At 43.1% G+C, this 17,999-nt stretch overlaps 1 protein-coding gene across 11 annotated transcripts in view; it reads right to left on the bottom strand.

Annotated features, from left to right (window-relative positions):
* Positions 1-1,449: 1,449 nt before the first annotated feature.
* NFIA (nuclear factor I A) overlaps positions 1,450-17,999 on the bottom strand; it is a gene marked incomplete at its 3' end in the record, with an annotated part of 384,408 nt that continues 367,858 nt past the window's right edge. For all 11 annotated transcript variants that reach the window (XM_080656321.1, XM_080656311.1, XM_080656316.1 and 8 more), the window contains one exon: positions 1,450-8,633. In XM_080656321.1, the coding sequence (XP_080512447.1) occupies positions 8,557-8,633 (77 nt within the window). The remainder of the gene's footprint in view (positions 8,634-17,999) is intronic.

Here is a 17,999-nt window from a genome sequence, read left to right as displayed (position 1 = left end):
CAGAGCATTCTCCTCCCCACCCCTCAAGCACCCCATTCTGACCATTCGCCTGGTTAATTTCTATCTGTCCTCCTGGTCTCCCTGGGCTTTTACGGCAATGTGCATCCTTTACACTCATCACAACTCCATGTGGCTCTTCGCTGCTGTGTTCATTTGAAGAATACTGCTTTGCCCACTAGACCAGCGGTCGCCACACAGTGGTCCGCGGACCCCTGGTGGTCCATGAGGTCCAAAAGGTTGGCAACTGCTGCCCTAGACTGTATACTTCACAAGAAGAGTTCCCCAGTCTTTATTTACCTACTATCCCTAGCCCTTGGCATAGTTTTGGGCACATTATACTCAAAAATATTTATTAAATAAGTAATTCAGTCAATATATTATAGTGAGTATAGGATGGAATTTAGAGCCCAACTTCTTAGATTAGAAGCCCACCTGTCATTTATTCATTATTTGAATAAGTTATTCAATCTCTCTCTGCCTTAGTTTCCTCATCTGTAAAATGGGAATAAAAATAGGGCCCCTCTCATAGGGTGGTTGTGATTAAAAGGATTAGGTCAGTGGCCGGCAAACTCATTAGTCAACAGAGCCGCAAACCATGGCTCGCGAGCCGCATGTGGCTCATGGGCCGCAGTTTGCCGACCACTGGATTAGGATATTTGTGTCATTGACTCATTGTCTCTGGCATCCAAGCCCATCCTTTTATACCCTGTCCTGTGGGGCTAGTACTTTTCTCATTGCATTGTCCAGACTTCCTTGCCAGGGGCTGCAGTTAGATCTGGCCAGTAAGAGGCACTGGCAGGAGCGCTGGGGGAGAGAGAGGGGAGAGAAGGGGACTCTTCCTGGTTTCAGCTGCTGTCTGCCACGTGCCAGCAGCAGAGGGTGGATGCAACAGTTTCCTGCTGCGCCCACACGCCTGTCCCCTCAGGACTAATCCTGGAGGCTGCGTCCCACTCCTCAGTCCTAGCACCAGACACCCCACATCCTCCACAGGGCTTAGTACCAGCCGTGTGGTGCCCCCACCCTCATGGTGACCCCTTTCAGTAAAGATTCGAGTATCAGCTGTGTGCGGGTCCCTCTTTGGAGTTCCTAGGTTCAGGCAATCCCACCTTTCTCTTTTGTTCCCCCAGCTCCAGGGGTAGAGGCTGTATCCTACAGTTACTCATTCCTGACTCTTGATACGGTATCTTAGCACTCAGAACAGTATCAGGCACATACTAAGCACTATGCGAGTATAAAGTCCCGTATTTGTCTAAGTAGGTGAAAAAACCAGCATTATTGCCCATCAGAGCTCTGTGAAGGATGTCATGTGCCTGACATCCATCAAGGATGACACAAACTCCACCGTGCGGAAAGACCAGTCTTCCGGGGGAGCCTCGACCCACACCCATAACTGGCACTCAGATACCACCACCCAGGCATGACTGAAAGCCAATGATGACACAGTTTCCATAGCATTAGCAATTTTTTATTTTTCCTTTTTTGTTGCATAGGAAATGCAGTACTTGCTTCCAGTAATTGTATTGTAATGTGAGAAGGTGGTAGCACTAATGGTTGAATACAAGAGTTAATCTAATCCACACCAGCTCAAAAACCTGTGGAGATTTAGTTGAATAAGAATGGACGCCCACAGCGATTCTCAACCAATTACAAATTTTCACAGAACACAGTAAAACTAAAAGGCTAACTATGAAAGTCAATACAAGTAATCTAGAGGCACAGGGGGCCCGGCTCATAAAAACAAATGTCAAACCAAGTTATTAACACGGGAGTGTTCAGTTTCGCAACGGATCTCTTATCATTGGAAGTGTTCCATCCCCTCCTCCTATCCCCCACCCCCAATTTGAAATGTAAAACCGAGATATCTTGAATGGACAGATTTCCAAGGGTGGTGGGAAAAGTCCCCAGTGAACTTTGTTCCAGGTTAGAGGTCATGGCTGTAGGGGAAGGGGAGTGTGTGTTTGCCTTTGAAAGTCTTCCTGGAGGACCTCCTGGAGCCTGATAAAGCTCTGGCCCTAGGGCTAGTTAGCATCTCAGCGATGCCATCTGAGAGGAGGGCAGAAGCATGAAGCTGGCAGCTCTCAAATCTCCATTCCCAAGGAGCCAGTGGCCTTCGACTGTGGGTTAAGATGTTGGTGGTTTTTTTTTTAAAAGTGCTAATTTATAGACTCCTACTAAAATAATAATAAAAATAAAAATAACAAATAGAATCAATGGGAAAACAAAAACTTTTGTTATTTTGAGAAGTTGAGCATCAAAACAGCAGGAAAAACAGCCTGATTTTGGGGACATTATTGTCCTCAGGAATTAAAAATATAAAAGTTCACACAGTAGGACTTGGTGATGACACATTTTGGAAATTAGGTTTTTTTAATTAAACAGCATAGGAGTCCACATGTGAAACTCGTGCTGCCTGGCACACGCTGCCCCCTCCCTCCTGCTCAGGTCTGGGTGGTCACCCTGATCTTCCTGGGCGTTTCTGGTATCTGCTCCCCACTCTCCTGGCCCCCTCATAGCCCTTTGGGGCATAAAACACAGATGGGTACTCATTTAGGAAAAAAAATGAGATGGAAATTTATTTAATTTGGAAAATATTTTCAAATTGAGGCCAAAAAAGTATATTTTAAAAATCCCGTGTTAATAGCAAATGTCTTTTTCTTATGAATCGGGCCCAAAGTTTGTACAGAGTTTTATTTTTGAAGAAAATATTGCAACTGTGCATACAACTAAATAGCCACGTGATTTTTTAAAGAATTTTTTTTTCGTTTTTTTTTCCTTTTCGTATGAGGAAGTCTGGTGTGAAGACGGATCAAGCATGGGTACCTGGCTGAACACTGTCCACTGAGAAAACGCTCGGGGTGAGCAGAGCTTCGGTGGCGGGCAAGGAAAACGCCCCTCTCCTGGAAATGTCCTCAGAGGGCGTTTGCAGCAGAGTTCTTGAAATTCATAAACGGTCGTTTTTAGACAAAAGTCTTGCCAGGGCCTGATTTCTGAAATCAAACACCCATGCTTGTCCCCTAGGAAAGAAAAAGAAAACAAAAAACGAAAACAAAAACACAAGTAATACTGAATTTAAGTAAATGTATACCTCCAAAATACTGAAAACAGTCGAAATCAAGAAAAGACAGAATTTGCGTTCTCAGTGAAATACCTTTAAACCTAGCTGACAAGAACCAAGTCAGAAAAAAAGACTAACATAACTTTGAGTAATATTCATACAGTTCACTAAGCATTATGGAATAGCATGCATTAATATTGTACGGTTATTTTACATCACCTATACCAGAAGGTCCTGACTGACTGACAGCGAAGGCTACCGGTGTAGAAAAATCTTACTTCAGAAGAGCAATATAATACAGATTTCACAGGCACTACATTTTAATATATCAGGTATTATGCTGGTTTTCTTATAATTCTTTCTGTCCTAAAGCTGGCATTATAACAATGACCAAAAAGGCAAGGATTGAAGTAAACGGAAAGTAGATATCAAAGTTGATATAGGTTTTTTTTTTTCTTCAGACAGATTAGTGCATAGTTGTCATGCAGATAAACACTGCTATGCATTTACACTGTTGGAAAGCAGAGTGAATTGAGCCCAAGTTGTCACATTGGTGTAAATCATTTTGTCAGCCTGTAATAGCACCATGTAATGGATTTGCATGAAACATTAAATTGATTTCAGAATTGGTGACACAGAATTCACTACAATTAAGTGCTATGGAATAGCTTCAATGTTACCTGCTATATATCAAAGCAATTTTCATCCCACTGCTTTTTTTATTGGGAAAAATGAAAGGAAAACATACATGACACTAATTAGACGAATGCACAGCCTTGGACGTGGAGAAGGCAGAGTGGGTTGGCTGTCAAACGGTAAATACATGCATTGACTTCAGGACGAACTTGGCCTTGGGAGCGGATGGGAATGAAAGCTCTGCCCGTGGGCAGCACCGCTGAGACCGGCCAAGGATGGGTCTGGGAGGGGGGTGAGGTGCCACTGAAGCTCTCCTTACGTGACCATGTCAGTGTGTTTGCAATTTGTTCAATGGGAGGCCTGCTACCAGACAAAAGAAAAAAAATAATAAAGGAAAGAGACAGAGATAATAGAAATGGAGAGAGAAACCACCACCACCACCTCCACCACCACCACCACCACCAGTATGAACGACAAGGTATTTCCCGAGACGTGATGCAAAGCACATTAAATGACATTCTTAGAAACCCCCCCCCTCAGAGAATCCCAAGGAAGAAATGCTTCTCTTAACCCAGATTTCCTCAGTACTTTCTGACACTGACTACAGGATGCAAGGCCTGTGGGGATGAGGGCTTGGAAGGGCAGGAGCCACTTCCCAGGGGATTTGCAGGTGCCGGTGGGCGGGGTCCCTGCTCACTGGAATCCTCCCAGTGGAGAGCACAGGTGTCAGGACAGATGCCCAGCAGCCCACACCTCACTGGGGGGCGGGTGGGGGTGGGGAGAAGCTGGTACTAAATAGCTGCTCATGCCCGGGTGTGAAGAAACGGAAAAGTGAGTTCAGACCTCAAAGGAAAGAAAAAGCCTCCGGGATGGGCAGAGTGGCAGGAGGGCGCCGGCCTCTGCCCGGGAGGGATCAGAAAAGGCGCATTTGTGTGGCAGGGGGATGGGCCAGGAAAAAAAAGTAGATAGAAAACTATTTGGATTTAGTGTTTGTGCCTCTGACTTCAGTTCCCAAAGGGGGAAAAAAAAAAAAGAGTGACTCGAGAAAGTTATCTTTGCCAATATTGTTAATGCCATGTGACGGAAGAGAAAAAATTGAAATATGTTTCCGAACGGAGGGCGGGGCCTTCCAATGCCGATAGCCCTCCGTCTGTCTGTCAGTCTACACACCCGGTCCCACGGGTCCCACACCTTCCTCAAAGGTCTTTCTGGGCTTCTACTCTAACAAGGTAAACACGCGGACGGTGGGTGTTGCTTTTTTCCTGCTTGATCACCGCTGAACTACAGTTTCCTGCTGCTTTCTGGACAATGAAACGAACAAAAATGTAACTTAGTGTATTTAATACTTAACCCCTGTTCATTTTCACCCTAGACTGCCTCCCTAATGTTTTAAAGCCTTTAAAACATTTTTTTCCTGCAAATCTGTTCAGAGTTCCCTAATTTTAGCTTCATCAAACTTAATACAACAAAATACCTTCAAAAAATACAGCATACCTGTAACGTCCATTTACAATGGTTTTTCAGTAGACCTATACTTCTCAAGCATAGGAATATGCTATACCATTGAGAGAAAAAAATAACTGTATTTAAATACTTACAAAAAAAAAAAAAAGGAAACAGGAAAGTTTTAAACTTAAATCCAGTTCCCAAAGAGGGCGGGGCGAGGGGGGGCGAAGAAAGCAATTCTATGAACGCTGCATTTATAATGAACAATTGGAAGTTTCACTAGGCTAATTTGACAGAAATTTTTCCTCATTTAAACAACATTACAAAAGTCCTGCATTATAAAATAGGGTAGAATAAATCAGTGTAATCAATAAAACTATACAACAATACAAATTACATATCTTCTGAGTGGGCAGTTTATTCTCTCTCTTTGCAGTCATGACTACAACATGCTCACTAAAAACAACTAAAACTGCCCAAACTATTGCTTAGTTTGTTTTGTTTTTAAAAAAAGGGTGCAATTTTATTGTATATACAACCAATTTACTGGTAATACCTTGGCTTATTGCAAGGTTCTGACAAAATGTTTGTCTAGGCTTTTTCCCTTCACTGTGAAGCACTGAAAGCTGCTATTTTTTCTTTTTTTTTTCTTTTTTCTTTTTTTTTAGTGCACATATGTCATAATAAAGTAATGCCCAGCTAAGTGCTATAGGGGGAAGGCAAAGTATGCTGGCTGGCTATAGGAAGTGACACCATATACTGACAACCACACCATACAACAGCGCCAAACGACTATTCAACCACTTATCAGACACATATGAAAATCCAAAATGTTTTATTTTATTTTTTTTCCTTAAATAGAGATAACCAGTAAACAATTTTCAGAACTTGGAAGTTTAAAAACGTGCATATAAAAATGGGCATTATATACTTTTTATTGAATGTGGATTGACTGCAGTCTGCTAAGAAAAATGGGGTGTGGGAGCTGAAGAAAAAGGAAGTTGTCTTTTTTTTTTTAAGGCTTGCTTGTGAAAGGAACAGTTGTAAAAACAAAATTGCTTGAAGCAGGGTCAGCTTAGTGCTTCACAGTTTGACTGCTTCTCTAAGAGGAGCCCTTCCTGCGCACGTGCATTCAAAAATCACAACAAAAGTACAAAGACAAACACCCAAAACACACTGCGTCAAGTGCAGCACCGACTTTGGTCAAATAAAAAAAATAAAAGAAAAATTAATCATCGCTAAGCTTTTCTACACGATATAAGCAGGTATTGCATATTTTCATATATCTGGGGTTGGGGGAAATAAAGGAAGACTCCAAATAAATTGTAAAATGCAGCAACATCCAAAATACTGATATTCTAAGCATCTACAGATCTCAGAATAGCACTGCCACTGACCACAGAGGACAATAAAGACTACTCCTATCTGCGGAACGACTAACTCTCTATTTAGTTCTAGATGTTGAAACTGACAATGGCTGACATAAAAGTCACATTTACAAAAAGTGTCTCCAAATGCTTGACTAGGGAAAACCCCCTTTCAATAGAGGAGCATGTGCAACAATTCCACAAATAATCGCTATCCAGGGCAAGGCACATTGATATGGAATTTTTGTTTTCGTGCAAATTAAGGAAAAAAACAAACAAACAAAACAACATTGTTTTGGGGGGGGAAAATGAGGAGCAAAGTGTCTTCCCAAGAATTTCAGTTACTTGATTGTATAGGACAGTAGTAGAACCCTTCTGAAGGGCTGGAAAACATAGTTTAAAGGCAAGTGCCTAGAGTAGGGATTACAATATTGTGTCTTAATGCACTCTACTTTATCCTACATTAACTATATAAAAATTAGTTACTAACACTAGAACATGCAGAGACTTTCTCTGATCAGCAGGGCTTGCCAACCAGAACGTATATATATGTATAGTATAGGAAATCTTCTGGAAGTTGCATGGGAAGCAAAGGGGTGCTTCACTGTCTGGTAGAAAAATCACTTGCACTTTTTTTTGTTATTATTTTTTTTTGTCTTTTTTTGTGTGTTTTTTTACATAAGATACAGGACATTTGGGGGTGCAAACTTTTTTTTCCCTAACAAGTACCCTTGATCTGAGTGGGCACCAGCATTTGTGTCAGTATTGGTTTCATTATTATTATGATTTTTCCCATAGCCCAGTTCAGGGGCGCAAAGGTCTTTAAAATTTCTGGACAATCTCTGGTACAATGAAGTGTCTGATAACTGATAAATCCTATGTTGCCGGATACATGTAAAAATTTTCAGAATTGGCATAATCCATTATAGTGACTTCTAGCTTATGAAATTAACAGATACCATGATTTCATTTTACTTATGTGCTTTGATAACAGAAAATAATTAATTAGCATTTAATGTAGTTAACATATTGTGGTAAAAGCACCATTAGATTTGTTTTTTTGTGTTTTTTTTTAAATTTTCCTTCAGTTTTTAAAGGGATACAAGTTTAACAATAAAAAACATAAAAAGCAAAAATAGCTCCCCTTTTTCTTGCAAGGCTGTTTTTTACCCCAATAATTTAGAGTCCTGGGGTGGAAGGACTTGAAAAACAAAAATAGAATTTTCAACAATCTCTATCTTACAAAGATATTTAGCTATCCAATGAAATTGCACTTTACTCAATTCAAAATTCGATTGTTTTGATTGATTCCTGTCAGTTTCTGTCAAAACAGACCATCTTCCCCATTTCCATGTGAATTTGTGTGTCATTGTTGAAATTGTTGAAAAAATGTTGTTTTTTAACGTAAGTGCAGCATTTCAAAACTTTTACAAAACTGAATAGTAGTAGTAGTTTGCCGTTTTCAGAATTGTTCTGCAACGTGAGTGGGTTCACTGTCCTTGAGGGCCATGTTATAGATTGAACTGCTGACTGCTGAACCAAACCAAGCTAACAGAAAAAGGAAAAAAGGAACATAACTGCATTTTCTTTTTCCAATATGTTACAGAAGAACATTGCCCTATGACTGTCCCGTAAGTTATATATTGCAGATCTCAGCTACTACAAAAGATTTAGTTTTCCATGTGCCTCCTTGATTGCTCGAGGAGGCTCACACCTGTGTGGGTAAATTCATGGAATACTGTGAAACGGCCAGGCTCTGTAAGGAAAGTGTGTTACAATGGAAGTCAGTGAGCAAGAGTAGACCTCCTCTAGCCACATTACCTGATGCTCACACCACCATGAAAACACTTCATATGTTACAAAGCCCAGCCATTTCCAGCACCATATGAGAAAATTACAACAGTCCCAAAAGTAGTTAAAAAAAAATCCCAAAAGGTTATGGCCTTTGCTGTTTGACCATAATGCTCGCTGTTTCCATGTACAAGTTGATTTGATTCTCCCCTTCCCCTGACAGTGAAGTTGTAACCGCGCTGGGTTGAGGATGCGTCCATGTTACAGAGTTGAGAAGGGGTCAGGTGGTCTGTCTGGTGGATGGTGGGACACTTCGACTTTTATCCCAGGTACCAGGACTGGAAGAGAAAAGGAAAAGAGCAATTAGAGGTCCAATGTAGAAAAGAATATATTTACAAGTTGTCCTTCCAACTGTGAAATCAGGGCCTGTTAGGGATAAAGGGGGGATTCATGGAAAAAGTAAAGGAGCAACAAACAGTAGTACATCTTGAGACACTGAAACTGATCTTACTCCTCTAAAACTGAAATTCAGTGTCTCCAGTGGGGTTTGCTAATGTTCGGAGTGTGTCCTACAAAATAAAGTATTTATGTCCACTTGAAATACATATGTGGTTTTAGAGTCTGGTGAGGACAGCTACACAAGGGCAGGAAACTGGATCACCTTGTTTTTCATTGGATCCTCAGTGCCTAGTACAGTGCCTGCAATAGAAGGTTTTCAACAAAGAAGAGTTGATCAAATGAAGAGTTGGTGAGGGGAGTGGTTTCGTGTGGTGATGAATGTCTCCTTTGATGATTTTCACAGCATTTATTCAATGAGATGTAGGCACTGAAGATGTTATTGCTGCATTCTCTTAAGAGGCACACATGGTCAACGGTGATATAAGAATAATGAACTCCTTTATGCACTCTACTTTCTTTGTGGCAGCATCTACAATAGCCAAGATATGGAAGCAACCCAAATGCCTATCAACAGACTCAGATAAAAAAAGCTGTGTTACATATATTTAATGGAATACTACTCAGCCATAAAAAAGAATGAAATCTTACCACTCGTGACAGCATGGATAGACCTAGAGGGTATTATGCTCAGTGAAATAAATCAGTCAGAGAAAGACAAATACCATATGATTTCACTTTTATGTGGAACCTAAAGAACAAAATAAATAAACAAAATTGAAACAGACTCACAGACACAGAGAGCAGACTGGTGATTGTCAGAGGGGAAGAGGACTGGGTGAAAAAGGTGAAGGGAGTAAGAAATACAAATTGGCAGTTACAAAACAATCATGGGGATGTAAAATAGAGCAAAGGGAATCTAGTTGATAATACTGTGATAATTATGTATGGTACCAGGTTGGTCCTGGAAATATTGATGGGGAATACTTTATAAAGTAGATGATTGTCTAACTACTCTGATGTTCACCTGAAACTAATCTATATATATATGTAAGCCTAAGCCAGTGGTCGGCAAACTGCAGCTCGTGAGCCACATGCAGCTCGCGAGCTGTGGTTTGCCGCTCTGTTGACTAATGAGTTTGTCGACCACTGGCCTAAGCAACCAAATGACCAGTCGACCAGTCACTATGATGCACACTGACCACCAGGGGGCAGGCGTTCAATGCAGGAGCTGCCCCCTGGTGGTCAGTGTACTTCCACAGCCAACCTCCCGTGGTCAGCCAACCTCCTGTGTCCCCTCCCCCACAGCGAGACGGCCCTAATCAGCCCCAATTGCTGGCCAGGCTGAGGGACCCCACCCATGCACAAATTCATGCACCGGGCCTCTAATACAAAATAATACTGAAAGTAAACTGTAATTGAAAAAATTTAAAAAATCTTACCTAATAATACACAAACATGTAAATTGACTGTACCTCCACTATGCCACCAGCCAATCAGGAGTGATATGCAAATTAACCCAACAAAGATGGCGATTAATTTGCATACACAGGCGTCAAGTGACGGGGGTGTTCTTCCCCACCCCCGGTCTCTCAGGGCCTCTGGGCAGCCTGGGAAGGCAGGGCTGGAGTGGAAAGAGGCGGCTCCCAGAGCAGAAAGAGGCGGCTCTGGGGCCTGAGTGGAAAGGGGCTGGGCAGGAGTGGAAAGGCGGTGCTGGCAGCCAGGGAAAGGAAAGCCCATTCTAGCATGAATCTTCGTGCATCGGGCTTCTAGTAGTGATATAAGAATAAGTGGAGGCAAAGTGGAAAAAATGCTATACTGAGAGTCCTGGGTGGTTTTGGACAAGTCACAGCTTCTCTCTTATACTCAGTTTCCTTCTATGTGCATGAGGTAGATTTGATGATGTGAAATACTCCTTCCAGCTCAGCATGTCTAAAACAATGGCTTCAAAAATGACATATAATAATCAAAACTTCACCCTAACTAGGATGTGCCAAGGGAATGCATAACTCACATTCATATTTTGTTCATTCAACAGTTATTTAGAGCCTTCCCTATGCCTGCTGGGCCCAGTTACCATTTTTTTCACATAAATCTTAGGTGGTTAGTTTGGGGCAATAGTCTGGTTATACCTCCCTTTATACGCTGGCATGTCTTTCTCTGTAAGCTCAACAAAGTGACCAATTACAGTTTAATATCAGAGTCAGTTTCTAAGTGAAATAAAAAAGTACATGGCTTTTGCCAACTTTTCTCTAGAGATACCCTGGTCAAATTCAACACATTTATCATTATTCACAGAAACGTCATCAACTTCTAGCGAAAGTGAATGCTTCTAAAACCTCCGAGTTGACAGGATCAAGAAAGGGTTACATTGAGGTTGATTCGGTCAGATGGAGGCTCATTCGTATCCAAGAGATTCAATTAGGTAAAGTGAGGACTCGTTTGATCCCCAGGATAAATGGCGAAATGATAGCTACATGGAGGTTGGTATAAGATTTCCTGGTCACACAAGTCACCTTTGATTTCCAGAGCACTTGAAAAAACCTAAACCCGAACCAAAAAACCACTCATCCTGTATACTTTGAGATGTTATTCTCTGACCACATGCTTTGAGGAAGACAATAAGGCCTCTTGTGTCCTGAAAGGAAATCATCCTGGCAAATGCACACGGCCTAAATCTAGCTGGACAAAAGAAAGGCGAGGGAGAGAGAGGGCAGAGCCACGCAGACTCCAAACTGTCTTTTTAGCTGCCTCTCAGCCACCTTAGAGACCAGTCCTCTCTTCAACAAAACAGTGTCCAACTTTGGGTGCCACAAACAATGCTCACAATTTCTGTTCGCACACTTTCTCAGTCAGTTGTGAAATTCCAGACTTAACTCTGACACAGTGTTAGCAGATCTGGAAGCCAACGCCTGGGACCCAGTGAGTCAGCAGGGGGAGCAGTTTTCCACACCACAGTTTCTGGATGCAACCTCAGCGCACTACAAAAATCTGCAGTGCCTCTGCACTTCTCTTAAAAAGCAAAGTGGGGAAAAAAAAGTTTTCTTCACACATCTTACTATTCAGTGTGCCTTGCCGACAAGGTTACCCCAGAGCAGCTCTGTAATCCTTCACTGAAATAGGCTTTATTGATTGCTCTGGTCTATTGTTCTCTTTTCAAGTCCCCCAAGTTCAAGTTCATCCTGGTGTTACATCATGTCTGGTTGCTAAGAGCAACCAGACAGACCCAGACGTGACTATCATTAGCAAGAAACCCTCTGCTCTCCTCCCACCAACCTTCCAGTGGCTCTGACGTAGCAGGCCCACTGCAAACACATTGAAGTATTTATTCTGCCCAATTTATGACCTACACAGCAAGCAGGACCCCCACTCCAAAAACCAACACCGTTGTATATTTAATTAATCTGTCTTTCTCTGGCACTTGGGAAAGTTAGACAAAGGACTAATTATTGTGTTTCGCTCTCCACACTTTTCTTTTGGGGGGTGAATATCTGCATGGGAAAGAAAACTACAAGGCCCAGCACTGCCCCTCCCCTTTTCCTTTTGCCCTATTGACATTTCATGAAATACTTTAGCTGCTTAAGGGAATTAGAAAAAAAAAAGCGATGTGAATGTTACTCCTTTTGAGTTGGTATTCAGTAACACAAATCAACTCATGACATGTTTAAATTTAAATGCTAACCACACACTCTCAGAGTTACTTTAAAGGTTAGTTTTTAATCAATAGAAGTTGCTGACTCTGGGGTTTTGAGCTGCGCACTGCAGCTCTTGGGCTTTTGTCTAACGTTAAAGCTTTCAAACTTTTTTTTTCCTTGAGATGATTTTAGCAATGATTTGCAGACACAGAAGGCTATTGTGCTCAGACCAGCAACATGTCAATAGAGGAGCGAGTTGCCCTGTGGTGGGGTGTCAATATGACTCCTGAAGGCTTGGATTGGGGGTCTTTAATAACCCATGAAAAAAACTTAATTAACTCTTTCAGGCCCAAACCAAAACCTATTCTTAAACTTTTTCACTCCTGTAATTTGACCATTAGTACTTATTTCAACATCACACTAATCTTCATGACAATTAACCTGCTACTTGACCAAGGCTTTCCAGAATGGGAAGGGGGTTGGGTTAGGGGAACCACACAGATAATTTTTTTAATAGGTCTCTGATTAAATCATTTGTTTGCAGTTATGATAATAATAATCATCATAGTAATAAATATTCATGCATACTCCCGAATTTTCTCATGATCAGTTTGTAGCTGAAAATACCCCCGATTCTGTTATAATGAGTGTAATAGTTGCACATTTATAAGCCACCCAATTTCTATAAACTTCCATGATTGGAAAAAGCCATTTTTCTCTTGTGACATTTTCTTGTAAAATTCATTATGCAAGCAGTGCAAGTTTCAAAACATTCCTTGAAGAACAATTCTGACCACTTTCTTCTCGGGTCATACAAGAAAAATATGAAAGAAATTGGAGATTGTTAAATTGTTGGGGTTGAGTAGCAAATCACTAGGAAAATGTTGCCACATTAAACAAAATTCATTTATGGAGAGTAAAAAATCGTCTTCAGGTTTACTGACATCAGCTTAGGTTTCCTATGGGTTCTGCCTTCATACTTTATAGCCCCTCATCTAACCTACTGTATCCAGACGAACTACAAAGGAATCTCTGTCCCTTATCTGCAGTGAGTCCTAATATTGCAATACAATATAGGGTGATGTTATCTCGATACATTTATATTAAGGAAGTAAACACGGGGCTTTGATCTATTTTTTCCTGGGGAACACTCTGCTACAGTTGTTTTGGAAGTCCATAAATCCACACTCCCACAAGGCTCCGGGTAAGTAAAATTGCTCTGTTACATTCACAGTTCCTCCAGATTGGGATGTGCTGGGGGGACAGAAGGAGGGAACTGTCCTCTCCCCGTGTTCAAGGTGAAACATCAAAAGAAATCTGCAGTCCAGGACCAGAGCTCAGCTTTCCTTTTCTCCAGTCAAATGAAGAAGTAATCTCATCAGGTTGGAAAGTGCTGACTAAGGATTTAATAAAGTGCCTGCAGATGTGGCGTCTCTAAGGTATTCAACTCATGTAATGCAAAACAGCTCCACACTGAATGTGCTTATAAAATTTCATTTAACCATTGCAGCACGACTTTTTTTTTCACCATTCTCTAAGGAGTTTTGTCACACTTCCCGCCCCTTAATTTACAGCTCCATGAAAGTTTGGATCCCATTCTGCCAGAATTCTGGACTATTCACAGTAGTCAGGTTTTATGAACCATAAACAAAATCTATCCGGCTGCATCCGAAACAGGAAGCCTGAAATGGCGGTAGGTGCCTTCGACAGTGGCCGGCGCTTTCCTTTCTTGTGCCGCATGGAGAGCAATTAGGAAACTGAGGCTATTTTCCACTCTTTGGTCCTGAGGTTGCTGGGGGAAGACTCGACTCCTTAGTAACAACAAACATTCAAATAACAACTTTTTTAAAGGTCTGTTATGAACCCTTTTCACTCAGAGGGCCGGATGTATATTTTAGCAACAAAAGGAAATACAAGTCTATTTGAGATAGCTATATTTTACTTTAACCAAAAAAAAAAAAGAGAGGGTGCTGGTGGGGGTGGGGGTTGGGGTGTGGGGTGGGGAGGACGGAACAGACTGTGACCCAGCAGAATCTGTTTTTCAAATTAAAAAGTTAAACAAAGGACCTCAAGGGCAAAGTTGAACACTGCGGAAGGAGGTTGTTAATGTGGAATCCAGAACTGGGTGTGACACTGCGCTTTCTTCTCCAGGCCAGGTGGGTTATTTAAGGACATTCACACCCGAGAGGCCTCTGCCCCCACTCCCTCCACTCTCAGGCGCCCCCAGCAGGCTAGCTCTCCCTTAGCCACCAAGCAGTGTGCATCGGACCAATGCTGCGTGAGTTGTGGTCACCATGTTGACTTCTCTCTTGAGGAGATTCCCTCTCTGCTGGGTCACGCTAATTCAGTTAGTCATTTTTGGCTTCCTGCTCTTGTTTGGATGAGCTAAAGTCCACTGTTTGGTACAAGTGAGTTATCCTTGGCAAATCAGCCTAAAGCCTGGTAGCCTCCTGGCCCCCTTCCAATACAATGGAAATGCTCAGGGCCTCAGAGTACACTTCCGGCTTCTCACATTAGCATACACCAGTTTGGAGCATTTTTCTTCACTCATTCAACAAGTCCTAGGAGCCTACTGTGAGCTCGGAGCTGCGCACGTGGTGAACTCTGGGGATATGATGAGTACAATAAATGGGGTGCTTGCTCTTAAGGCGTTGTTCAGAAAGAAGGTGCTGGTTTTTGGACTTCTATGTCCTTCCAGGTGCTGGTACCCTGCTTGCCTCACACTGGGATTTTATAAACCTACTAGAGGCCCAGTGCACGAATTCATGCACCAGTGGGGTCCCTCGGTCTGATTGGGCCGAAACTGGCTCTCCAACATCCCCCGAGGGGTCCCAGATTGTGAGAGGGTCCCGGATTGCAGGCCAGGCCGAGGGACCCCACCGGTGCATGATCAGGCTGGGGAGGGACGTGGGAGGTTGGCCAGCTGGGAGGGACTGAGGGAGGGCTCCAGGGCGTGTCTGGCCCATCTCACTCAGTCCTGGTTGGCTGGACCCCAGCAACAGGCTAACCTACCGGTTGAAGCGTCTGCCCCCGAATTCGTACACAGGTAGTGTCCCTCTCCCCGGCTGGCTCCGATTGGCCCTGATTGGGGCTGGCAGCTCCTGCATTGAGCACCTGCCCTCTGGTGGTCAGTGCACATAATAGCGACCGGTCGTTAGGTCATTCAGTCGCTTAGGCTTTTATATATATAGATGTTGACTGATGAGGCTGATCATCAGTGTCTGAGGGACCCAGGACCGAGTGCCACTTTTCCCATGGACTAGTTGTGCGACTTCAAGGAGCTGTGTGTCCTGGGGCTCAGAGGATTGCGGAGAGGACCAGACTGCACTCCAGGAGAGGAAAGAGGGTTTTTTTTACACTAGTTTCTTCTTAAAAAGGTGACATGCTGTACACAGGTGTCAGTTATTGGTACCGCCAGCCACAGGCTTTGATCTTTGTGGTCATTTTTCTTGTCTGATTTTGTTAATTAAAGAAAGCCCTGTTTTCAATAACACTAAACCAAGACTTGTTTATTGTACAGGAAACTATTAAACCATTAATGGGCTGTGATTGGCCGGGCTTACCTTTGTGGCCTTATCTTTTCACTGCTTGTACTCAGCACTTGGGCTGTTAAACTTCTTCCAGATCCCCCAAAGCCAAATGCCTTCTCCCTGCTGGGCCTTGGCACAGCTGCACCCCTCTCCTTGGCTTTGTTAACACTTGCTAGTCCTGCCCCTCTCAGATTAGCAGTCCCTTCTTCCAAGGGGTCTTTCTCTAGGCCTTTAGTCCCAAGGTGTACCTCTGTCACAGTCACTGAACTGCAATTACCTGTTTTTCTTCCTAAGAAAATTATCTTCTTGCGTGGGGCATCCCCAGTGTCTTGCCCAGTGGCTGCCACAGAGTAGGCACTTAATACTGGTGAGTAAAGGAAGGAAGAAACACCCTGTCTCCAGGGTTCCTGACCTGGTGCCAGTTGCTCCAGAAGGCCTGCAGACGGATGACTTCTAGCATGGCTGTGCCGCGTTCATGCTCAGGCCACGTGTCCATGTCTCCCCGTGACAGGAGCTCTCTCAAGACAGACACAGGTTTCCCCGAGGCACCCCAGGCAGTTCTGACTGAAGAGCTGTTGCCACAGGGCCAACTGCAGCCAACTGCGGCAGCAGCATGTGTGATCGTTTTGTAACATGGACGGCTGCCTACTTACTACAAGCACAGAGGAGTTGTCCAAACCACTGCTCCCTGGAGAGTGACCGTGCTGCTCCCGGCCAAGACCTCCTTTTGGTTCAAACCTCAAGACGGGAAAACACTAATCTTTTCCCCCAATAAGCCATCCAGCACCTCCAAACCTTGAGAGTGCATACACAATTCAGTTATTCTGACTGTTGTTCCAAAGTCTGACTCCTTCACCATATTCCAACTTGTCCTAGTGCACATTGTTTTTGGTCTCCCTTTCTATGTTCATCAAATGTAAACGGAAGACTTCTGAATTAAAGAGTGCTTGCTGGCCCACTCACACTTGCTCTGCAGGCTTACTGGAGGGCTGTATGCATAGTGGTAAAAGCTAGGGCTCTGGAGTTCCAGTTAACAGAGTCCCACCATTTAACTAGTGCACTGTTATGTACTAGTTGTTAAGTGATCCTAGGCAAGTTAGTTAGCACGCCTGTGTCTGAGTTTGAAACTCGGTGAAATGGAGATCACAACTTTATTGAGTTTTGTGGGGATTCACTGAGCTAATGCCTGGGTAGAGGCAAGTACAGGAAACCAGAGAGCCAGGGTGGATGGGCTCTCTCACTAAAACACGCGTGCACAGGGCTGACGGTCCACAGGAGACCCAAGGCTGACCAGTGCCTTTAGAAAGTCATCGCTCAACAAGGTGGCTTTCTCTTACTTAATGATATAATTTCTTAGTTAAAAGTAGCAGCTGCGTCAGTTCCATTTCCCCAGTTGCAAGAGAGAAAGTTCTTGAGAAAATAAAAATCTGTCTTTAATTGCGGTATTAAAATCAGAGCGGTGAAATCAACCACACAGAAGGAATTGGCTCAAGTTTATGAAAGGCATTTGGGTCCTTGCCTTGCAAGGCTAAACTGCATGCCTTGGAAGTGGGGTGAGGGGGAGAATGGAGGGGGGAGGGGGGAGTCGTCAGGCAACCAAGTGGGACAGAAACAATCCTATTTTGGTTTTTGTTAGTGAATGGCATACTACATAGATCAGAGACTTCTTATAAAATACAAACCCCCACTGTACACAAAGCACAGGAAAATGTGAGGAAAAAAGGGAAAAACTAAAAGCAGCTTAGGGTGTGTTAACGCTGCTATTCTGTCAGCTTAAAGAGTATTTTATGCTTGATCAACAGCTCTTTTTTATTGTGCTTTTCTTTCATTCATTCAAGACATCAAAGCGGCACCACCAGTGTACCTGCCTTCTGGAGCCGCTGGTGAGGGGTTCTAATGAAGCAGGCCTCTGGGAGCCGGAGACCCCCGTGGACACGGCAGTTCAAAGGGAATATTTCAACAATGATTACATTTTGTAAATCTTTTTATGAAAGAGACAGCTTATTTCCTGCTTTTTCATGAAAAAGAGATTCTATCCATTAAAGTGAGCCCGCGCCACGGACGCTGCTTGAGATCTGAGGTGCAGCGTGGAGATTAAGGGGACAAGGACCGATGGAATCGTCTGGAGGGCCTATCTGCTTGG

Source organism: Plecotus auritus (assembly GCF_963455305.1).
Source record: "Plecotus auritus genome assembly, chromosome: 2".
Lineage (NCBI taxonomy): Eukaryota > Metazoa > Chordata > Mammalia > Chiroptera > Vespertilionidae > Plecotus > Plecotus auritus.
The sequence above is the reverse complement of the archived record's forward strand: the minus strand, read 5'-3'. Positions and strand labels throughout refer to the sequence as shown.